Source organism: Ovis aries, chromosome 5, assembly GCF_016772045.2.
Source record: "Ovis aries strain OAR_USU_Benz2616 breed Rambouillet chromosome 5, ARS-UI_Ramb_v3.0, whole genome shotgun sequence".
Taxonomy (NCBI): Eukaryota; Metazoa; Chordata; class Mammalia; order Artiodactyla; family Bovidae; genus Ovis; species Ovis aries.
In genome coordinates this window covers 65,575,873-65,600,663 of record NC_056058.1, presented here as the reverse complement: position 1 = coordinate 65,600,663, position 24,791 = coordinate 65,575,873, and the positions used below count along the sequence as shown (strand labels likewise).

Sequence of the window (24,791 nt, the reverse complement as noted above, 5' to 3'; positions counted from 1 at the left end):
CAGAGGTTAAAGTGTCTGCCCCCAATGCAGGAGACCCGGGTTCGATCCATGGGTCAGGAAGATCCCCTGGAGAAGGAAATGGCAATCCACTCCAGTATTCTTGCCTGGAGAATCCCATGGACGGAGAAGCCTAGTAGGTTACAGTCCACGGGGTCGCAAAGAGTCGGACATGACTGAGCAACTTCATCTTCACCTTCACCTTACTCTGGTTCACAGCTTCTCAAACTTAGTATTGTTATTACTGGGGATCAGACAGTTCATTGTTGTGGGAGCTGTCCCGTGCATTGTAGGATGGTGAGCAGCACCCCTGTCCTCTAGCTATCATGTGCCAGAAGAAATGCCCCCACCTCCTTCACTTCAAATTGTGACAATCAAAGATATTTGTTGACATTCATATACATTTCCATGGTGGGGGGTGGGGGGCAAAATCACCCCTGTTGAGAATGACTGTTTGGTCCCAGTATGTTGTGATATCCTCCTCCTAATAGCTCCAAGCTGATCCCATCCTCAGAATTTAATCATAGTGCTAGCTCTATGTGCAAAAGGAAGCCTTTTCATCTGCTCCATGATATTAAACATGAAATGACATAGACATACCTCAGAGTGTGGAATTATGTCTTATTCTTGGTATATTCCAGCTGAATCCCCAGCTTAATGTAGAGATTGCACATTAGTGCTTGCTAAGTACTTACAAGGAGAAAGGGAAAGATATACCCAACTGAATGCAGAGTTCCAGAGAACAGCAAGGAGAGATAAGAAGGCCTTCAATGAACAATGCAAAGAAATAAAGGAAAACAATAGAATAGGAAAGGCTAGAGCTCTCCTTCAGAAAATCGGAGATATAAAAGGAATATTTCATACAAAGATGGGCATGATAAAGGACAGAAACAGTAAAGATTTAACAAAGGCAGAATAATTAAGAAGAGGTGGCAAGAATATACAGAAGGGCTGTACAGAAAAGACCTTGATGATCCAGATAACCTTGATGGTGTGGTCACTAACCTAGACCCAGACATCCTGGAGTATAAAGGAAGCATTACCACCTATAAAGCTAGTGGAAGTGATGGAATTCCATTTAAGCTATTTAAAATATGATGGTGTTAAAGTCCTGCATTCAATATGTCAGCAGATTTGGAAAACCCAGCAGTGGCCACAGGACTGGAAAAGGCCAGTTCTCATTCCAGTTCCAAAGAAAGGCAGTGCTAAAGAATGTTCAAACTACTGGACAATTGTGCTCATTTCCCATGCTAGTAAGGTTATGCTCATAATCCTTCAAGCTAGGCTTCAGCAGTACTTGAATTGATAACTTCCAAATGTATAAGTTGGGTTTAGAAAAGGCAGAGGAACCAGAGATCAAATTGCCAACATTCCTTGAATCATAGAGAAAGGAAGGGAATTCTAGAAAAACATCTACTTCTATTTTGTTGATATATGAAAAGCTTTTTCTGTGTGGATCACAAGAAACTGTGGAAAACTCTTAAAGATATGGGGACACCAGACCATCTTACCTTCCTTCTGAGAAATCTGTATGTGGGTCAAGAAGCAGCAATTAGAGCATTACATGGAAAAGCTGACTGACGTAAAATTGGGAAACGAGTATAGACAGGCTGTATATTGTCACTGATTTTTTAACTTATATGCAGAGTACATCATGTGAAATGCCTGGTTGGATGAGTTATAAGCTAGAATCAAGACTGCCAGAATAGCAACTACTTCAGATATGCAGATGACACTATACTAATGGCAGAAAATAAAGAGGAACAAAAGAGCCTCTTGATGAGGGTGAAGGGGAAGCGTGAAAAAGTCGGCTTAAAATTCAACATTTAAAAAAGTAAGATCATGGCATCTGGTCCCATGACTTCATGGCAAATTGAAGGGGGAAAAGTAGAAGCTGTGACAGATTTTCCTCTTGGGCTCCAAAATCACTGCAGATGGCGACTGCGGCCATGAAATTAGACGACACTTGCCTCTTAGAAGGAAGGCTATGACAAACCTAGAAGCGTATTAAAAAGCAGAGACATCACTTTGATGACAGAGGTCTGTATAGTCAAAGTTATGGTTTTTCCAGTAGTCACGTGTGGATGTGAAAATTGAACCATAAAGAAGGCTGAACGCCGATGCTTTTGACTTGTGCTGGAGAAGACTCTTGAGAGTCCCTTGGACAGCAAGGAGATCAAACCAGTCAATCCTAAGGGAAATCAACCCTGAATACTCATTGGAAGGACTGATGCTGAAGCTGAAGCTCCAATACTTTGGCCACCTGATGTCAAGAGCTGATTCACTGGAAAAAACTGATGCCGGGGAAGATTGAAGGCAAAAGGAGAAAAGGGCAGCAGAGGATGAGATGGTTGGGTGGCATCACCGATTCAATGGACATGTACTTGGGTGAACTCTGGGAGATGGTGAGAGACAGGGAAGCCTGGTGTGCTGCAGTCCATGGGTTCGCAGAAACTTAGTTACTGAAGAACAACAAAAACACTTATATCAGAGTAAGGGACCTTGCCTGGGGCCTATAGACACCTGGGATTCATAGTTAGAACTCAGGGCATCAGAGAGCTTTGAAGGGGCAGATTTCACATCATTATTTTCCTCAATCCCTAAATTAAATCTAGGATGTCCTTTGATCAGAATGTAGAAAATGATCTGCAGTAATTATCTCCATGGGGCTGTGTCATCAGTAGAAATTACAGATTATTTCATGTCAGAATAAAATTGTTGTGTACCTCTCAAAAATATCATTCATGCTCATCACTACTTTGAAATGAGGATAATCATGAGGCCTATAACAACATCTTTTAAGGTGTTTGTAACAAAGAAAGACATGTTACTACATTGCACAATTGTGTTTTATATATTGATGACTGTCTAACATTGGTTTTGTTTGGTAATTTTGTATAATGGGATAAAAAAACAATTCTGAGAAGTGATCTTCATTAGCCTGACAAAAGGTTCCATGGCAGAAAAAGGGAGATGCTTGCTTTCAAATGACCATTCAACATAAATATCAGGCAAGTGTTCAGAGATCATAGCCCATGTCTCAGTACTTTCTGCATCATCCCCAGGGGTGACTGGGGGAGGATCATACTCATAGCAGGCTCTGATCCCAGTTACTGTGAGGCATGGGTGACATGCCTTGCCCAAGTCAAGGTATGAAATCTGGGCAGAAACACACATTAGCTGAGGAATCTCAGGCAATCTCTTTTTACCTCCAAGGGCTTCAGTCTCTTAATCGCTAAGATGGAGATTTGGAAAGTTCCTTTCTCTTTTCTCCCTATCTTGAGTACCTTTTAGTATAGTTCTGAGAATCAAATAAGATGACAACAAATATTCAGATCTAACTCAACACTACTATGCAAAGGGTGACTTTACATTCCGTTCTAGGATTCCATGAAGTCTTGTACATTAGCGCATCTGTGATTTGTGGTAGCATAGACATACCCTGACTTCTCACACTTGACCTCAATTCTCTGGGTACTTTTAGGGTGCATGCTTTTCTGATGCATTTCTCACATCTCATACTCTAGCCTAAGTTCTCAAAGGCAGCAGAGACCATGCATCATAAAAACAATTCCCTGGCACTTCACATTGCTCCACTAGAAATTGTTTGATCAGAGTTTGCTAAGGAGACACATATTTTCAGAGTCCTGGGAGGAAGAATTAGTCCAGGGGAGCTTGTTCATGCAAGGACGCTCTCATTAAACATACAGCTGAGGCACTAGAGCCTGAACACTCCCCAATAACCAATCAGCGCGACAGATAGGAAGTCGAGAGGAAAACTCATTTTCCTTGGCAGCTGAGACATATTTAACAGCCAAAGGAGAAAAGCACATTGCCTTCCTCCATAGCTCATAGGCACCTTGCATACTGATTTCATATCAGCCCTCTCCTTTGTTTGCTTAAGTGCAATCTCTTCCACAAGCCCAGGATACAAGTATCTGAAATGTGCTCTGACCTCTGATAGGTTCCCATCAAGCAATTCAGCAGGAAGAAATGCACTGTGTCCAGACCTCATTTTGGCCATGCCCGTGCTTTTTCCAACTGACATAATCCTGCCCTTTCTCATATGGAAAGCCTGTTTCCTTTGGGCTGAGAGTAAAAAAGGAACAATGGGAGCTGTGAGCACAAGTCTCGTAGAACAAGATCATGACTTTCTTTTGGGAATGTCTTTGAATTAAGCCACGAAGCATAGACCTCATAGGTACATCCGGTCCTCTGATTACTGGATCTGTCCAACCCACCCCCCACTGCTAGTTGTCCTCACAGCACCCTGTAAATCACAAATCAGATCTTGTCACTCCCCAATTTGAAGTTCTTCAGCGTCTCTCCACTATTAAGTCCATACCTTAATACAACACACAGTGCCCACTATAATACTATGGTTTTATGATAGGTTTATACACATGTACATCTCCTTAAGTATATACATATATACAAACACATATATGACATACATAACAAATATATATACCATGAATACAAATGAAACATACATAATATAGACATGCATATTTGTAGCTACATTTATGTGGCATATATTAAAAGGATAGGCTCTTCATACTGAAATAATGAACTACACACTTCAAATGGGTTAATTGTAAGACAATGTGAACTATATCTCAACAAAGGTATTATAAAAAAAATAAACACGCGCCCTAGAGTCTGATTATCTGTGTTTGTATCTCACATCTGCCATTTAACCTGTGATGTAACATTGGGGAAACTATCTTTCTATTTGTTAGTTTGTTCGTATGTAAAATAAGTATAAAAAAACCTATCACAGAAGGCCTTTGGAAGAATTAACACATGAAGAGATTTGAAGAGTACTTGGCACAGAACATTTATAGCTTGTCTTTTGTCCTGTCTGGGCACCCTGCTCCTTGACCTCTACCCTCTGGCTGGGTTAGACTCCTGAAACTGTTCATGAAAGGTTATGCTGCCTCAGGATTGAGTAGATGCCAGTCCACACTTAGCTCCTCCAAGTCCGTTTTTCTTGATTAACTCCTATTTGTCCTGCCAGTCTCAACTTAATTACCATTTCCTTCAGGAAGACTTCCCTTACTTGCAAAATTAGGTTAAAACCTCCTAATTTTATGTTTCTAGCCATCATATACTACTCCCACGATGACACATCCTTCTTCTCATGTAGATGTTGAAAACATCTGTCTTTCTTGCTTGGCTGTGCATTGTAGAAAGGCAAGGGGCATGGGTGTCCTTGTGGTCAGCACAGCAGTTGACCAGAGTCAGCACTCAACTAATACTGGCTGAATACGATTGAATTTCTTTTCTGTAGTTTTGTAATTTTTGTAGAGAGAACTGTTTACACTATGGTTTGAATAATGCCAAGAACCTTCCTATTGAAGTCACTTTCTTTTTTTTTTTGTGACCCGTGAAAGTTTCTGTATCATAAATGACTTCTAAGTGTCCAACTCTACTTGACTTTTCTTTTGGCTTACAGCATGAAAATCCTCTCAAATATTTCTGTGAACATTGCAGCCACATCCTGCCCAGGACACTGCCAAAAGGAGAAAATCCCAGGGAAGCTCTAGCAGAGCCCTGAGACATCATCTTAATTCAGGATTTTGGAGAAATAAGCAATTCCTATTTACACTATGCTGATAATGACAAACTCTTCCCCAACGATAAATTCAAATATGCTTATTTGCTGGGGGAGGGGGGAAACAATGGTAGCTCATCCCACATCCTCTACCACAGAGCTGGGCTTCTGCTTCTGCTGACCCTGCCATTTAGGCAGCTGTTGCTCACCCACCCGCATCTGCAAAGCCTACCTTTGCCCCAGCCATCACAACCTCTGGTCTAGGATGTTCGGCAGGTCACCTTCACAGGCTTGATCTCCTAACCCCTGAGTCCAGAACAAACTGCAACCAAGGGCTGCCTTCCTTTTTTAACTTAAAAAAAAGTTTTTTTCACTGCTATTTAATATGGGTGTGTGCTGCTTTGGTACCCCTGCTAGACCATAACTGACTGTGATCGAGGGACCTCCACGTTATGTTCCTCATCCCTGAATGGACTTTGATTGGTGTCAGTTGCACACATGCTGCTCTGTAGGAATTTATAGGAGGAACCAGCATCAATACATGGGGCACCTTATGCTGTGCTTAGCACCATGCCAAGGACTTTCCATGTATCATATAGGTACTTTTATCACCCTCATTATAAGATGAGAATGTGAGGTTTCCAAAGATTGAGGAGCTTACCCAAGGTTGTACTGGGAGAGCCAGGAGTGGAGTCCAGGCAGTCTGTCTCCAAAGCCCACACTCAGAAAACCATCCTGCTTTCCAACACTACTGTCCCTAAAAGAACCACCTTTGGCATTTGCTTTTCTATTCTGTGTCCTGAAGGGCACTGGATATTTTCTCTTCTATCTCCCCTCATTTCTTTTGTTCAGGTTCACACTCACCGCCTTGCCTGCTATTCCTGGGGAAGATAGGGTGTCCAAGGAGTTAAGATTAAAAAAGTAGTTCATGGCAAAAGCTTAGAGCAAGGTGGGAGGAAAAGCATAAAATGTATTTTTAGCGTCCCTTTTTTTCCCACTCAAATAAGTCGAATTAAACTCAAGTCCCTCCAATAAAGGAGAATCAAGTTAATTTCCTTTCCTATTCTGCACACTGGGAGTTTCTTATTCACATTGTCATTTCATTAAATTCCTACTGTCACCACAGAATACAAACATTCCCCTTGGCCTCTGCTGGGAAGAAAGGAAAAGGAGAATTCAACTCAGGTGACTTCTGGTGGCATAAGAATATTCTCCAACAATCAACAGAACTAATCAGAATGGAGACTCATTAGCTAGACTCTTTGGTAAAACTTTGTCATTGAAGGTGGCCTGATAGAAGCTCTTGAATAGTTTGTCTCCTGGTCTGCAAACACTCTCTTTTGGGCATTAACTGGCAAGAAGATAACTTTGAAGATGAAAGCAAACTGACAGATGTCTGAAAGCCCATTAGCTGTAGCTTGATAGAGAAATTAAATTTGTCTCGGTTCCACAAACAAAAAAAAACACACATGGCCCTCTCTCAGTAAGTGCTGGAATTGGTTCTCTTACAAGCAGCCAAGATGGAACCTCATCAACTCTTTAAGCAAACTAGAAAGCTGACACATGTCGCCAACTGCCTTTATTCCCTCCTCCCTCCATCCCTCCATCCAGATGCAGAAGACATGGCTCAGCAAGTGTGGGGGTTGGCTAAGGCAATGTCTGTGAGCTAGCTCAGGATGTTTACACAGAATGACTAATCCACCCTGCTGATATGAAATCACATCTCCCTCCTGCCCAGGGGAAAAGCGTGTGGGGCTATGCAAACAGGTTTTCCTCCTGCATCAGTTATCAACCCCTAAGTGTGGGGGGAAAGCTGACCCGTCCCAGTTTAAGATGCCTGTGTGCATGGGTGGATGAACATATGAAACCAGGCAGTGGAATTACCCAGGCTTTGAGACTTGTTCTTTTTTATTTTTTGGAGAATTATAAGAATTGTACTCCCAGGAGCCTTTCCAATGAAACCTCTGAAAGCTCATTATTATCTCTCTATTATAAAATTGTGCCTTTTCTCATTAAGTATCTCTGGATTCTTAAGGTTGGGGGTGTTCATCTGAGACTCTTTTATATGTGACTTTCTCACGACATTATTTATGGGAGAATGTATCTTTATGATCAAATATATTATTTCTGTATGCCTCTAAATAATAAACCAACCTTGGAATGAGGTGCCAGAACTGTAAAATCAGCAGTTCTCTGTAAAGAGTTGAGTCTCCAGCAGATGATCTCTGCTGAGGGTAACACAGAGCAGGCCCGAATGTTACTATTAGGTTGGTAAACCTCCTCTCCCAAGGATCAGAGAACTGTTCAGTTTTTACCACCAAAGAAGAGAAAGTGTGTCCACTTTTTTATATATAATCCTGCAGACTTTCTCAGGTTTCCTTCTACTCACTGATGGGATATTTCATAAAGAAGAGAAAGAAGGAAAAAAGAGAGAGATGCAGGAAAAGGAAAAGGGGAGAGGCTGTTTATTTAGCACCCACAAACACAGCCTAAATGATCTGAGTAACACAGCCAACTTCAGGTAGCTGGTAGTTATGGCAGAACCCAATTATGCCACATTCTAAAGCCTTTAAGTTCCTTTTCAAGGGAAAAAGCAGAGTGGATTAAGAAAAGCATAAGAACACAGGAGGATTCTCTTAAATTCTGAAGGTGCCTCCAGAAAGGCAGTCCTGTCTCCAGTCTTGAGCCTCCACCAGAGAAAGAGGGGGGTTTGTTATGGCCTATTTGATAGGCTTCTCTAAATTCTTGCTCCCAGATGCCCTCTTTGACCATCTCTTCTCTGGAGTCCACCTGTTCAATCTGTACAAACGGTTCTCTTACTCTTCTGCTAAACTCTTCAGAAAAGCATCTCTTGTGGCTTTTGTTTTGGCTGGCATCGCCCCCCAGACACTTGGCCTCTCCCTCCAAGAGGTGCTTGAGCAACAAGTGCCAGTGTATGCTCAGCTCAGCTCAGTTCAGTTGCTCAGTTGTGTCTGACTCTTTGAGACCCCATGGACTGCAGCACAGCAGGCCTCCCTGTCTGTCACCAACTCCTGGAGTTTACTCACACTCATGTCCACTGAGTTGGTGATGCCATCCAACCATCTCATCCTCTGTCATCCCCTTCTCCTCCTGCCTTCAATCTTTCCCAGCATCAGGGTCTTTTCAAATGAGTCAGCTCTTTGCATCAGATGGCCAAAGTATTGGAACTTCAGCTTCAACATCAGTCCTTCCCATGAACACCCAGGACTGATCTCCTTTAGGATGGACTGGTTGGATCTCTTTGCAGTCCAAGGGACTGTCAAGAGTCTTCTCCAGCACCACAGTTCAGAAGCATCAGTTCTTCAGCTTTCTTTATAGTCTAACTCTCACATCCATACATGACTACTGGAAAAACCACAGCTTTGACTATTCATCATCTATCCTAAATTGCTGCTACTCCTGTACATTTCTCTTAACAATGCCACAACTGTCAGGTTGACACGGTGTACAACACTAGGAACATCTCAACTTCCCTCCCTTTTGACTTTCCACATCTAGTTCATTGCCAGGTTCATTCTCCTTCAAGATGATCCTTCCCATTTGTTCTCTCTTTCTCTCCTCATTTAGGACTTTATGAATCATCAACACAGGTATTATAATAATCTCTTAATTTAGATGCAAGGTCTCACTGCCTTTGTTTCTCTGTACTATCCGGATTGGTTATCTAACATTCCAACGTTCAAAAATTACAGTCCTTTCATGTAACAAATATTACCAAGCACTTATTAAGCACAGACACTATTCTAGACTCTGAAAAATAAAAGTTCCTGGTATCATGAAGTTTACATTTTGATGAGCTAGACAGGATGAAAAAAATAAACACACACATACACACACATATATATAAAACACACTATGCCATGTTGTGATACTTGCCATGAAGAGGAATTAAGCAGGTAAATGTACACACCAGGAATTAAAAAACACTTCCTGTAAAGTGCAAAATAGTGGGGAGTATCATCTGTCTCAACTACTCAACTCTGATGTTGGAGGGTGAAAGCAATCACAGACAATACAAATGAACCTGGCTGTGTTCCAGTACATTATTTACAAAACCAAGCAGTGGTTGTGGCCTGATTTGACCCACAGGCCATATTCTATCAACTCCTGGTATAGACTTCAATAGCAGGAACATGCTATTTTTTTTTTAAGGCAGTCCAAGGAGACCTCTTTGATGAAATGTTATTAAAGACATAAAGAAGGAACTCCTTTCTACATAGACTAGAAAAGATAATTCCATTCAGAAGGAAGAGAAAGCACAGATGCTGGGTGGTGAAAACATGCTTGGTGATAAAGTGAGGAAGCCAGGCTATCTGGGCCTGAGCAGTCAAGGGGGAGAGAACTCACAGAGCATCTTCCCCTGACACCATTCATAATGCCTCGGTTCCACTACTGCATGCCCAACAGTCATGATTTTCCATGATCATGTCTTTGATTATTATAATAAAATTATAATGAATATTTGCTATTTTTCTTTGCCTAGCACCCAGTCCTCCTCCTGGTAACAGCACCTCAATTTTCCTTTTGAGAATGGACCGTGCTCTGTCTCACTCTCAGGCATTTCCAATCAAGTTCCAACAGTGGGATATAAGCCAGGCTGTGCTATACAGCAGATTTCATCACCAAAGTCAAGATGGCACGTTCAAGGATGGGCAGACGGTTCCAGTCAATCCAGTCAGCATAAAAAAGAAGTCTTGGTTGGATTTATGTTAGGAAGGTAAGCACTCCTCCTGCCTACCAGCAGAGGTAGGCACAAGACAAGATCGGAAAACAGAGCTGAGAGATGGTAAGAGAAAAAGGGAGACTGGAGGTTGGCTCCATTATTTGAGCTAATGAATCTAGCCTGCAGCCGGCTACCACTGAACTTTTCTACCACACAAGGCAATAATCTCCTCACCACTGGCTTTGAGTTAGAATCCTAGAATTTACAACCAAATGAGTCCTGACATTTGTAAAGAAATGCTATTCCATTTGCAAAGAAAGCAATCTCTGTATGCACTCCCCCCACCTAAATTCATACCCAAGACTTAGTTCAAACATACTCTTCATTTAAGAAGCTCTCTAAATTCTCTCTGGGATACCACCCTTTTCCATCTAGATGCTATAATTCTAGAGTCACTTTGCTTCTCTCCTTCTTAGAAGCTTGTTTTCTGCTTGGGCTCTCAGATATTTGCATGTATGCTTCATCGTCCTGATAAGACAGTTCCCTCAATGAGCAGGAACAGTGACAGTCATTTCTGCATCTCCATGACTACCATAACAGTGATGTGGAGATATCTCATATATAAATACACACACACACATATATGATACATATATCTAATGAATAAATACTGCTAAGAACACTCTCCTCTTTTCATCATAATTGTCAATTGCTAGGCTGCAGTACAGAATCTCATCAAAAACTAATTCAAATGGCTAAATGCATCATCTGATGTGGTCTTAAAAAAGAAAAAAAAAACATCAGACCACGTTTAAATTTATATAAATCTTATGCTAATTTAAATGGCTTTAGATTTAATTAAAATGTTTTTCAATTGATAATACTGTAACTCAGATAATTAGCATCAAGTGGCATCTAGAGGACATATTTAAAAAACTAATCTAGAGTATAAATAGAGCTAATTAACAATTAGAATAACACTTTATAATTGTGCTTTGTTTATGAAGGCTATAATGTTCGATTCATTGTTCAATGAAATTGGTCATTAATGAAGATCAAAATTATGTTTTCTCTGGTGTCTCCATGAAGATGCCTCTAAGATGTGCTGGCTTTTATGATGTCTACATTTGATGCTTTTTAAAGACCATTCCTAACTGGTATTTCATATCTTTGTTCTGTAATTAAAGTTAAACTGTACCATGCCTCATCATCCATGCTAATTTGACACCTGTTTGGTAATTAAAAGAGCAGACTTTGCTATAAGCTTAAATTCTCTTGCGTAAGATCTAAAAAAGACACCTTTGTAATATGGAAAATCTAAGGTTGACAGAGGCATTGAAGCCCATGTGAAGAAAGACAGCGTGTGGTACCTGAAGGAAAGTAAGCCTTTGCAGCCTAGGGGGATGAGGCCCATGTGGAGAATCAGGAAGGCAGGCAGGAGAGAGGTGCAGGGTATGATGGGGCAACGGGTAAGCTCGGCTGCAAGCGATGAAGTGAAAGTGGTGGGACACTTCCGTACAGAAAAGTCCAGACTCTTAAAATTTGGAACTAGAAATGAGACGACAGTTCAAGGCAAATACAGATTTGAGGGTCATCTGAAAAGGGCAATTACTGAAATTGTAAGTAAGTACAGGATTTTCCATAGAAATGTGAAAAGAGAAAACAAAGAAGTGACCCGGAGGGAAGTCTGCTTGTGATGCCAGGAGTGAACCCACGTCACTGAGTAGGTGGAGGAACAGTGAGTTTAGGAAGCAGAGGAGCAGTTACAGATGTGGGAGAACTGTGGGAAAAGCAGTGTCTCTCGAAGCCAAAGGAGGGGAAGAGCTGGAGAACTTGCTGCCCAGTGCCCCTTCCTCGTCGGGGCGACGCTCCATGTCATGGAATGTAGGAAAGCTGAGGATTCTGTGATGGAGGTCAGGGTTTCCCTGGTGGCGCTAGTGGTAAAGAACCCATCTGCCAATGCAGAAGACGCCTGAGACAAGGGTTCAGTCCCTGGGTCAGGAAGTTCCCCTGGAGGAGGGCATGGCAATCCACTCCAGTATTCTTGCCTGGAGAATCCCATGAACAGAGGAGCCTGGCAGGTGACAGTGCATGGGATCACAAAGACTCGGACATGACTGAAGCGATTTAGCATGCATGCACGTGACAGATACACGTGATAGACACACGTGACAGAGGTCATCAGGCACTGTGGGTATGACTGCCTGCATTCAGATCCTGCCTCCGCCAGTTTCTCTTTGTGCAACTTTGGGTGTGCTTCACATCACTCTGGGCCACAGTTTGTCCCTCTATAAATCAAGTTGATGAGCCAGGTTCCTCTAAGGTTGTGATGTGGATCAAATGCTTGCACTCAGTGCAAGTGATTGGCATCTTGCACAGAACAAGCCCTCAATCTGTGTTAGTTATATTTATTTTGGGAGCAAAGTGGAAAAAGCTGAGCGTGAACTCAATGGAGAGCTACTAGCCAAGTGGTGGCAAAATTATTTAGTTGTGATTATCTTGGGTCAGTGGTTCTTTAGCCTGTATCAGAATCACCTAGGACTTGCCCTACACTTGAGTTTCTGATTCAATAGGTCTAGGGTAGAGCTTGATAATTTATGTGTCAAACAAGCAGATCAGAGTCAATGCTGCTAATTCTAGGGCCATGCTCTTAGAATCACTGTCTCTGAATGAAAGGGAAGACCCTACAGTTTTGGGAGATCAACTCAGGCCTTCAATTCCTCTCCTAAGTAGTTCCTATGTTGAAAAGGTGTTTTCTTTTCTGACCCTAGCTGGGTCTAGAAAATCTACCAGTCCAAACTTAACTGATACCTGAACACTCCTACAAGTCCTAAGCCAATTTCTTCTGTACCTTTTTTCTGAGAACCTAAAAGAGCTATGTAAAAGTTTAGGACTTGTTGGGTTCCCTGATGCTCAAGTGGACCAATAAAACCCATCGCCAACACTACAACAGTCAGCATACTGAGGACCAAATACTGTGCTGATTCTCAGTACATATACTGTACCATCTAGTTCTCACAACTCCTGTGAGAGTCAGGGCTCATGACTCAAATGACACCTCGTCACAGAGAAGAAGGAAGCCTAGAAAGGTAAAGTAATGTATCTCAAGGCACTGGCCAGCAAATGACGGAAATCAGGATTAACACCTGTTCTTTCAGCTACTCAACTAAGCAGCTCTTGCCTGATTTCTTTACCCAGGAAAAATGCACATTATGAAAGATCAGCAACTCTTGTCTGCCTCCACAATTCCTCCACATCTTTTTCAGGGTAAAAGACTCTAGATAGCTGACTGTTCTATATGAGGTATGGTTACTAGTCCTTTAGCTAGACTATTCAGGGTTTTTGGAGAGTGCCCGAGGTGGTCATCATCCTGAAAACTGAATAGGTGGGTGTGGTTATCCATAGAAGAACATAAGCAATTGTCCTGAGCCCCTGGTTAAGCTACTGTATCTAAGACACACTATTTTCTTAGTCTTATTATCTTCTACTGCTTATTCTTACTCAACTATTCAACTAAAATAACTGATTTATTTACATAAGTTTCTTACTATATTCATTCATTCTTACTTCCGTTCTTTATTGTGTTCCTCTCTCTTTTCTTTACACATGTAGAAACTAAAGCGTAAAGAGAAAAAGAAACTTGGATAGGGTCACTCAGTTCCTGAATATCTGAGTGAAGATTCACAATCCAGGTATGCTAGATTCTACTATGAAATATGCATCCAGACTCCAATCTCCCAAGAGCTTGTGCAGTCTGATGACTCAAAAAGACAAACTTCTCATTAAGCTGAAAATGAAATTGCCTAAACTTCTCGTTCCACACCATATGGTTGGATCCCAGATGACAGGAAGCTCATTTCTGCAACACACTAGGCTCATTTCACTGAGTAGGATGTGAGACTTGTGGGGTGGTCATTTCCTCATCTTTTTAGCACTGGTAGCAGCAGTGGTATTTATTATGATGCTTCCTTTTGAGATTTTTTACACACACACACACACACACACACAAACAAATGCTTCTGATGATGGAGAGAGACAGATTTATCCTAAATCATTGTGCAAGTGAAATATCACCAGCATAAGAAACAACAGCAGCAAAATTATTCACCTGCCTTCAAGCAACCAAATACTATAATTATCTCCAACCCTTAGTTTATGTCACAATGGAGGAGGGGAGTTCTTAAGTAATACCATCATTGAATTTCATATACAAAGATGAAACCACAGTGTTTGGACGTCTAAAGTATCTTTGCAAAGTCAGGTTTTAAAGCAATGGGGTGACTCATGAAGGTTCAGAGACTAACACGAAGTGCCAAACACCATTTTTACAAAATGACTGTGGCATGAGATGCCAGCACTTTTTCCCCTGGGTAAATACTTTAGAGCTGAAATAGCAAAATACTCTTGAATAAGAAGATAACATACAGTTTCTGTGTTTTCCCCCCGCCCCCACAAAAACTTAGAACTAACATAGAAAGTGCTATTTTATGAATAATAGAAAAAAATGATCATTTAAGAGTTGGCAAAGATCCTAGAGCTATATTTACGTGTAGCCATGTGCATTGAAGATAGTGTTCATAGGAAAGAATTTGAACAACAGTCACACCACTTACTGGTACTTGATCTTGGTAAGTTTCTTCACCTTAGTCCACTCATCTAAACAAGGGACCAATTTGACAAGGCAGCAAAATATACTGCTTTAATGAGAAGCAGTCTGCATTCAGATACCTGTATGTGAATCCTATGGCTCACCCCTTCTGACAGTTCGGCTCCATCCTCTGTAAAATGAGGGTGATAAGAAGGGTGCCTGCCCCAAAAGGTGCTGGTGAGGTCTCAAGGTGATCATGCACACAAAGTGTGGCACTTGGATCATAGCAAGTGGTCAGTAGACTTTACTCTTTTTTAAAGACTATCTACTTAAAGGCCTTTATAAATAAGTTCTAAGAGGCCTCCCGACAGCAAGGGGGTGGGGAACAATGACGCTACACAACTTAACCTTTAAACCTTAAAAGCCCCATCCACAACCCAGAGCAGTCCTCTTCTTTTACATATTTTATTGATTGGGGTTTGGTATGAAATTTTATTTTTAAAAGTCTCTGTTGCCAAATTAAAAAAAAAAAAACAAACTGCTTGAAACTTCTGCTCTAGACAATTCTCATTTTACAGACAAGAGAGAAGCAAAGCCCTGAAAGACGAAAGCAGTTGTTCCAGATTACATTCCAGTGAGCACCTGATAAGTGATTAGAACACCCCTGGCTCACTGCCTCTGTACCTGGCCCTCCCATGCCACTGAGCTCTGTCAGGATATGCCCATGGCCACCTGCTGACTCTGCTGAGCCTGAGGCTGGTTGGAACGATGCAAAAGTTTTGAAACTAACAGTGGGAAGCAAAATGGGATCAGTTAGAGCGATGGGGAAGTAAGGGGGTAAATACAAGTGGGAGAGTAGAGGTGTGAGGGGGTGTGTGTTTTTGTGTGCTTGTGTGTGTGTGCTATTATACTAGGTATTCAAGATCTCAGTTTGAGAGCCTGGTAGAATATCTAGTTGAAAAAGACCTAGAACTCAGGGAAGATGCTGGGTTTGGGGATGAAAACTTAAGAGTCATCCAGCAAGAAAGTTAGCTATGACTGTATATTATACCAGAGAGATAGACAGACTGACCAAACTGACGGACTGAGGGTGGAGGTGACGACCAGGAGAACACAGCGCTAATGGAGAAGAAAGATGCAACTTCTTCCAATCGCTAATAATGCAGACAACAAACAACAAGCTCAAGCAAAAATAACAAAATTTAAGATAATAACAGCTAGTACTTAGTGATCACTTCCTATTTTTTTAGCCACCTTACTAACAAATTTACATAGATTATTTCATTCAATCCTTCCAATCTCAGAAGGTAGATACTTCTATTACCCCCACTTTATAGGTGGGCAAAACAGGGACAGAGATGTCAGATAACTTGCTTTAGGTTCACACAGCTAGTAAAGGATAAAGATAGGATTAAAATGATGGGTTAATTCCAGAGTCTGAACATTTAACTGGTATGTTTCAGTAACTCTTAGGGAGCAAGAGAAGGAAAAGCAGGAGTAGTATTAATAGCAGCATAAGTATTAACAGCAGTACCTACAGCTACCACTGAATGAACACCATTTTGTGTTTGGCACTGTGATAAGTGTGTATAATATGATCAAACATGATTCAATCGAACCCTAGGGAGAACTTGAGAAGGCAGATGTTCTTAGCTCGAGTGAGAAGAAAAAGAAACTGGCTCAGTGATGTTGTTAATTTGTCTAAACTCACACAGTTAGTAGGTGACAGGGCAGGAATGAAGAGCCAGGTTTAGGACAGGAACTCTTAACCCACCCTGCTAGATTCTTTCAGTGCACAGTCAAATTCAATGATTTCAACAGTGGACCCAAAAAAGAAATTCCTGCAAATGTTTTTACAAATAAATTCTTGGGTCCTTCTACCACAACTTCTAATTTAGTGGTTCACAGTTGGCTCTATGAACCTCAACGTTTCAGAAGTTTCTGAGGTGATTCTTAATTTATAACCTGGTTTGGTGATCATGATAACAATGTATACAAGTCTTGACTGCTTCTTGTAGGACTGTCAATCTGTAAGATTAGTGCACTTCTTGATATGAGCACACATCCCCACTGGAAGTTTGGTGTCAGCAGGCATGCCATGAAGACTCATGATTCGAGAAATTTTCAAGGTGAGAGCTGGGAGGTTCCTCTTCCCTGTTTTATGACAGTAAAATTACCTTGATAAGTAATTGGCCTAAATCACTCTTCTAGACACCATTTCACTGTGCCTCTAAAATATACACAGTAGCATCAAACCGGTTCAATGACTGAAGCTTCCTTACCTAAAACTCGTAATCTCTCGGCTCCTACTACCACTTCATTGTTATCTGCAGAGAAGAGCAATTTTCCAGAAACCGTCTTTACCTCAAACTTTTTGCCATAAGCTTCGATGGCTTTTGGCCCTAGAAGAGGGAGAGAAAGAATACATTAGTCCCACTACATTCAATTTCAAAGAGCTTTTCACAGAACATACACATCTGACAAGATTGTATTGGACTTTAATGTAAGTGGATTGGTTTTCAGAAGTCAGCCGTGACAACCAGCCTCGTGACTCTAGCCATGTCTTGTCAATTATTTTTAATCATACGCTCTCCGGCTGATTTTAAAAACCATCAGCTCCTTCCTCCAAACTAATGCTTGAATGAGATTTCCCTCAGCTAACCACCAAATTACTGTCAAATACTGTAGATTTTGGCTTGTCTTTATGAAAGCACAGAACACTCACCACCTCTTGAAGGACTGGCATTTTTTTGGCCAGGCCCAATTGCTGGAACTGGCCAAAGACATGCCAGTTCTTCAAGAGGCGGTGAGTGCTCTCTGCTTTCATAAAAGGGCATCTTTAAATTCAGCTGAAATCTGTCTCATTCTTTACCCTTGACCCACTGGCTGTTTTTGACACCAGACAAGTATATAACTCATCTTCTAGCAGAAGAGGCTATAATATATTGTAATTGTCTTGAAAGCTATTGAATCTTTCATGCTAGAATTTCACTCAATAAAAAATAACTTTTAGAGGGCTTATCTATAACAACAGATGCTATGCTTGAAGCTGGGGCTATAGTAGTGGTGAAAGGAAGACAAAGTCCCTGATCCCTCAGCACTTACCTGCTAATATACATTAAAACATGTATTAGTAAATCAAACAGAAAACCACATAGAGTTTTAGCTACTGCTGCTGCTGCTGCTAAGTCACTACAGTTGTGTCTGACTCTGTGCAACCCCATAGACAGCAGCCCACCAGGCTCCCCCATCCATGGGATTCTCCAGGCAAGAACACTGGAGTGGCTTGCCATTTCCTTCTCCAATGCAGGAAAGGAAAAGTGAGAGTGAAGTCGTTCAGTCATGTCCAACTCTTAGCAACCCCATGGACTGCAGCCTACCAGGCTCCTCCATCCATGGGATTTTCCAGGCAAGAGTATTGGAGTGGGGTGCCATTGCCTTCTCCTTAGGTACTACAGAAAAATTAGAACAGGTTAGTGTGTTAGAATTCTTAAAGAAATGGAGCTACCTAAATACCAGAAGTTCAGAAGGTTCCAAAAACTTCAACCACAGAAATGCATCAGGATAACCTAGGGGTATAATCATCCTCAGTGATCCTACCTGAGATCAAAAAGGAATTTATCTTTTGGTCTGAAATTCATATAGAAAGAAATTTGAGGATAGAGTCCAGAAAGCTTATATTTTCTGCAAAACTGCCCAGGGGATTCTGATACAGTTCTCCCTTAGTATCTGTGGGGGCTAGGTCTAGGATACCATTGGATACTGAAATCCATGGATACTCTCAAGTCCCTTATATAAAACAGTATGATATTTACATATAACCTATACATATTTTCCTGCATGTTTTAAATTATTGAATTATTTAGGATACCTAATACAATGTATGCTGTGTAAATAGCTGTAAATAAAATATCAATGCTATGTAAACAGTTGCCAGCATGGGGGCATATTCAAGTTTTGCTTTTTGGGCCTTTCTGGAATTTTTTTCTCCCAAATATTTCTAGTTCTAGTTGGTGAATACAAGAATGCGGAACTCCTAGATGTGGAGGAAAAAAATTGCATGGCATTTTTTTATCTAGTCATTTTTCAAGACATGTCACTTATTAGTAAAAAGTAGTAATGAAACGGCCTTTAATGCCTTCCATGTAAAGATCACTAGGAATACACTGGAGTTGAACAAATTGGATTTTCAGCTCATGGCCGTAAGAGAGAACACACACCACGCGGAACTGTGGAGTTTCTCATCAAGAAGTAAGAACTTATAGGATCTGGCCCTTTATGATAGGTTATGTGAGGGAAGGGCTTTAGGTTCTGGATTAGATACTGTCAGGAACTGACAGCAAATTTATGATTAGCATTTTAGTAAATCTTATCCAGAGGAGGGAGGACCAGAACAATGCTAAAACTGTAATAGATAAAGAGCAGTCAATCATATTAGAGGGGGATAGAGGATAGTTTGGTCATTCTTGTGGTTTGGAAAAACGTTTCTATTTTTAATCTATGCTCAGACATGATCACAGTTGTGTTTGCTTTTTGTTTTGTCCCTATCTTTCATGGCCACTAAGTGGCCTTGTCTGATGTTGATGTTCTGTGAAATTCTGTTCACACAGAACACCAAAGCTTGGCGGATAGAGCCAGGTCGGCCCCTGGATGTCTGCTGTCTGCCACTCTACTCTTTGGCAAGACTATCGCACTATCAGAAGACCATCAGAAGGTAAAAATCATGTCCCAACTTTCTCATTTTCTGGTAATATGACTTTGGGAAAATCATTTGATCTTTCGGAACCTCATTTTCTTTATCTTTGAAATTGTGCTACCATCGCTTCTATCCATCTCAAAGAGAGGTTAAAATGAATTATACTGTGTTTATACAAAGAATTCTGCAGGTGGAGAAGAGCTGTGAAATGTAGGGGGGCTGCTCTTGTGATCATCACCACTGGGGTCATGACCACAGCCATTTTGCTAATGTAATGTTCTCAATACACTGAAATAAATGAAGGGTGATCGTCTCTGAGTGAACTTCCCGCTTTCACATCATTTTGCCAATTTAGCTGGACCTCTGACAAAACAAAGGACATTGGAGAAGCTCTTTAATGGGTGGGGGATTGAAACAGCAGACAGGGCACACATTTCCAAATGGCATGGGACTAAGACATTGTCTTCTCTAACTGCCATTGTGCTGGATGTGAGAATATGTGTGCTGAGTCATTTCAGTTGTGTCTGACTCTTTTGTGACCCTAAGGACTGTTAACCCACCAGGTTCCTCTGTCCATGGGATTCTCCAGGCAAGAACACAGGAGTGTGTTGCCAAACCCTCCTCCAGGGGATCTTCCCAACCCAGGGATTGGACTTGCATCTCCTGTGTCTCCTGCATTGGCAGGCGGGTTCTTTACCACTAGTGCCACCTGGGAAGCCAGTGACAGCAAAGCCAAGGGCTCCCTCAAGGTCACCAAGTGAGTTAATGGTAGATCTGCATCTGGAACTGCAGTCTCAGAACTGTTTCATGGCAGAAAATGCATGTTTACTTGTCTGGAAAGGGAAAGGAGTCTGGTGCAATGAGAAGAGGAGCTCTTGAGAATGCGAGGTATTAGGAAGATAGAGTCAAGGATGAGAGAGGCTTGTAAGGACAGACGTGTACAATGAGGGTTTGGGATTAGGCTGCTTAAGGATGGCTAAGATGCAGCTATCCACTCGGTCACAGTTTTACCTTCAGTAAAACCAGTATTACTTGGAAACGCTTTGAGGATGCTACTATTTCTTTTTAGGGTGAAGACTGTAGATAAGGAAGTCCAGTGATAATGAATGAATGAATGAAGGATCTCAGCATGGGCATGGGGTGAGTGCAATTTGCCCAATCTGGATTCATTCAGATATGGTGTAATGACTTGGGAACACAAACGCCTGAACTGTGCTTTCAAGGCAAGACCACGAGACATACTCCCAAGGAGTCAAGGACACTGGCCTGTGTGTAAGCTGAGTTTTCTCTGAACCTGTTAACGGTGTGTGAGATGCAAGTGCGTGTACTGAAGAGACTACAGCTAACAGAGAACACAAGACAATTAAGTTATTTTGTTTTTCAGGCTTTCTCAGAATTCAAAATGGACTTCATCCCTGGAGCCAGAATCATTTGTGTATATAAAGCTCAGTAGTTGGCGTTTTAGCCAAAACCCCAAAGACAGACCACTGGCTCCATAGTGCAGATGGTTTGTTCTGTTGTTGATTTCACCTGGGGCTGCCAAACCTCTGTGAATGTTGGTGAAATCTTTAAAAAACAAAAAAAAAAATTCTACAGAGAAAAGTAAATGGAGCTGGAGACCGCTCAGGAGGTCTCCTGGAAAACTCACTGTTCCTCTCTGGGATGGAAAAGATCATAATTTGTAACCTGAAACTCATTTTCAGTTAATCCCTTTCTGCTGACAGTGGTCTATGTGTGAAGCACCTCCTCAATTCACCTCCTCCATCAGGGTGCGCCAGCCGTGTCCCAGGCCTGCCACTGCCATCTGGAAGCTGGAAGGACCTGGGGCCTTGAAGTTTCATTTCTTTCCTCATCCCCTTCATTCTGGGGCCTTTTCCCACTCTGGACAGATGCTGTGTCAGACTTCTGCAGCTTTCCTCTCTGCAGGTCAGAGGGTTCCCCCTTTGCACCTACTACCAAGGCAGTGCTAAACCAGCAGAGGCATGAGCCAAATATGTGTTTGTGATTTCGCCTGGGAACCTAACCTTTGTTTAGAACATTGTTTCTTGTGAAAAGATCATCTGAATTGCCAACACTAGAATTTCTTCTGGGCTTCTGAGACAGTCATTAGGTAATAAGCAGGAGAACTCCTGAATCCTCAGGACTGTCTTAGTAAACCTGGCTGCTCGGGCAGCTGGCAGCGTTTGCTGTCAGGTAAGCGCACTGCAAAGTGTAACAGGACTTAGGAGGTATTTTCTCCTGGACCTGCTCTGTGCTTTCCACCACGTGTATCAATGTAAAAGGAGAACCCTGAAGAAAAACCTTAGGGAGTCTGTGCTTGGCTATCTGTTTTGGAGATTCTACTTAGACGTATGCACTATCCACTCTAGAAGGCATCTTGAAAGTCTGCTACCAGCTGGTGCTAGGCTGGCTTTTAGCCCATCTCATTTGATATTACCTTGTGCTTTACCTTAAGAGATAAACAGGGGCCTCTGCTCTGGGGTCTTCCCTGAGCAGGGGAGACAGAAAGAAGATGGGGGAGGAGAGAGGAACAAGCGAGAACAACAGGAGAGGAAAAGGAGAGAGAGAAAGGGGAGGGAGGAGGAGGAAGAAAGAAGGAATTAGAGAAAGAGGGAAGAGGGAGGAGATGGGGGAGGCAGAGGGAGACCAGGGAGGAGGAGAGATAGGGAGGGAGAAGAGGGGTGGAGAGAAGAAAAGAGGGGAGCTGGAAGAGAAGTAAAACGTGGGGATGGGGGGAGGGGTGGGGAAGGAGAGGGAGAGAGAGACTGACTCTTCCTAACAGTCATGCATCCAATTCCAGCCTTATCAAAACAAAATCTCTCAAGTCAACCAAATCTCCCACTGCAAATAAATGGCAAATGATCAACAGGCTAAATAAGTTCCTTTTGAACGCAGGAATCTGGGAGCTGGAGGTCGGATTTATTTCCCTCCTGGAGGCAATTTTCACACATGCTGCTTAAATCACTGCTTACTGAAGCTGTTTATTTAATTATTTAGCATCGTGACTGCGGGCCAGATGTTAGAGAAGCCAGGCCACTGAGCCGGGCGCTGGCTGGAGAGCTTGTTGTTTATGGATTTCGGGCTCTGCCACAGCAGCTCCTCCAGTGGGAGCTGGTCCAAGTCACCCACCGGCTGACTGCATCCCTCCAGACACCCACATCCTGCAGCGGTAGAGTGAGGCACACTCCCCCACCCCTGCCCCAGTGAGAGTCTGGGCACAAAGGCACCTGCCTCCCTGTGGCATGTTGATGAGTGGAGCTCCAGATGTTTCAGTCCCAGTTATCTATCAGGACATTCAGGCAACTGGCTTCTCAAAATGTCCATCTGTATACCTCTCTCTCAGCCCTGAAGCCAAACAAATGGCATCTTCTGTCTGGAAGTCTAACAATGCCATTCAGACATAGTCCCTTTCTCCCATCTGCTGTGGGGGTGCACAGAGGATCCTGTTTGCTGCTGTTCATAACCTACAGAGTGGGTAATACCACCCAAAACATTATGTGACCATGAGACCCGTGTTCATCATTAGAGTCGTTATTGTGAATAACCTATCCTCGTTTAAATTTCAGGACTATGCAGCTTAAACCCCACTGAGTGCTTTCCATGGCTGTTAGAAGCAGATCTGCTCTATTAAAAGGAACCACAGAAACATATTCGGGGTGGGGGAGGAATACAGCTGCAGCTCGCAATGGAGCTAGGTTCAAAGTCAGCATGTAGGGCAAATATGGCACGGATTCAAACTATCACTACAAATCCCTTTTACAATCCATAAAGTATGATGTGCACGGTTTTGTATATGCTGTGCTATCTCCCAATTAATCCAACACAGCCAGCTTTTCCTGCAGCACTGGAGGAGAGAGCTGCCCTGTGGCTGAGCACCAGCTGAAGCAGCTGGCTGGTGTTTAGGGGCCATGCTACATGAAAAATTGTTTATTCTTCCTCCCTACCCTCTAAATGAGTATCATCAGATTTGCATAAGTTAAATGTGTGTATAGAATGAGACTCTACCCTTGAGTAGCATCATGGAACACATGCTTTGTTCTCTTTTCTGAGGCTGTAAAATGTGTGAGCAGACGTTCCGTCTTAGATCCGTCACATGGTGCTTCATTCACCCTTCCGTTCAATGCTTTCTGAGTGCTTAGCCTGGACCAGGCCCTGCTGAGTTCTTTCTTTTCTTACCTGTTATCAGCTGAGTTAGTACTTTAGTCTGTTCATTGAGGATGTTCACTGTAACATTTCTGGCAGATTTGAAGTAGAGGGCGTTACCCTGTAATAAGAAAATAAGAGAAACACATGAAAATAGCAGATTTCTTTTTTTCCCCATTATAGGTTCTTATAAGATATTGAATAAAGTTCCCTGCACTATAAAATAGATTCAGTTTTTTATTTTATAGATGGTGACAAAAGATTTCTAAATAACTGTAATCCCAACTCTCCAAGGGCTGAACTGATCTTTGTGGGTTTTTTTTTTTTTTTTTTTGCTATTTAGTGGCTAAGTCGTGTCTGACTTTTTTGCAATCCCATAGACTATAACCCTCCAGGCTCTTCTGTCCATGGGATTTCCCAGGCAAGAATATTGGAGTGGGTTGCCATTCACCTCTTCAGAGGATCTTCCCAACCCAGGGATAGAACCTGCATCCCCTGCCTGGCAGGCAGATTCTTTACTACTGAATCACCTGGGAAATAAAATTCGAATTGATGTATCTTTACATCAATTGGAAAATCCTAGTTGTTTAGTTATCCCCACATATATGATAATTAATTGGCATTCAGCCAAAATGGATTTTCCCCAAAGAGACACAAAGATAGACATATATACTTAAAAGACATTTCATATACACATATACACCCAAATTTGTTGAATTCAATACTTTAAGAACACAGAGCCCTTTAGCTCTTGCTGTAGATGGTCGTTAGCTCTGGTACACGGGGTGATCCGGAATGATGACAGTCTCCTAATTTCACCCTCTCTGGTTCACCAGTTTCTCCAGATTAATCATGCAGAGCCCTTAGTGGAGAGCAAAGGCTTGTGTGAAATACACTAGGTCTACCCCTCCAGCAGGTCCACCAGCTGAGAATCCAGGTGCTCTGCGGGAGGATGGTCTGCTTTTTGTAGAGATGTTTACCACATGTGGACACACAATCCAGGAGATCCAGCATCTCCAAGAAGACCTCTGCCTCCCCCTTTTTCCTTCTCTTTATTCAGATTTTTTTTCTTCCAGGCATCCTCTACCTTCAATCCATCTCCCTTTTATCAAAAAGGGCACCTGAT

At 42.1% G+C, this 24,791-nt stretch overlaps 1 protein-coding gene and 1 long non-coding RNA gene across 6 annotated transcripts in view; one reads left to right on the top strand and one right to left on the bottom strand.

Moving 5' to 3' along the window:
* The window catches only part of SGCD (sarcoglycan delta), a 1,058,523-nt gene that overhangs the window by 138,111 nt on the left and 895,621 nt on the right, over window positions 1-24,791 (bottom strand). For all 5 annotated transcript variants that reach the window (XM_060415950.1, XM_042250671.2, XM_060415951.1 and 2 more), the window contains 2 exons: window positions 23,699-23,786; window positions 17,109-17,228 (listed from right to left, as the gene is read on the bottom strand). In XM_060415950.1, coding sequence (XP_060271933.1) covers window positions 17,109-17,228; window positions 23,699-23,786 — 208 coding nt within the window. The remainder of the gene's footprint in view (window positions 1-17,108; window positions 17,229-23,698; window positions 23,787-24,791) is intronic.
* LOC114114903 (uncharacterized) overlaps window positions 19,431-24,791 on the top strand; it is a 34,656-nt gene continuing 29,295 nt past the window's right edge. The window contains exons 1-2 of the long non-coding RNA XR_003589471.3: window positions 19,431-19,540; window positions 20,592-20,662. This is a non-coding gene — a long non-coding RNA (uncharacterized LOC114114903). The remainder of the gene's footprint in view (window positions 19,541-20,591; window positions 20,663-24,791) is intronic.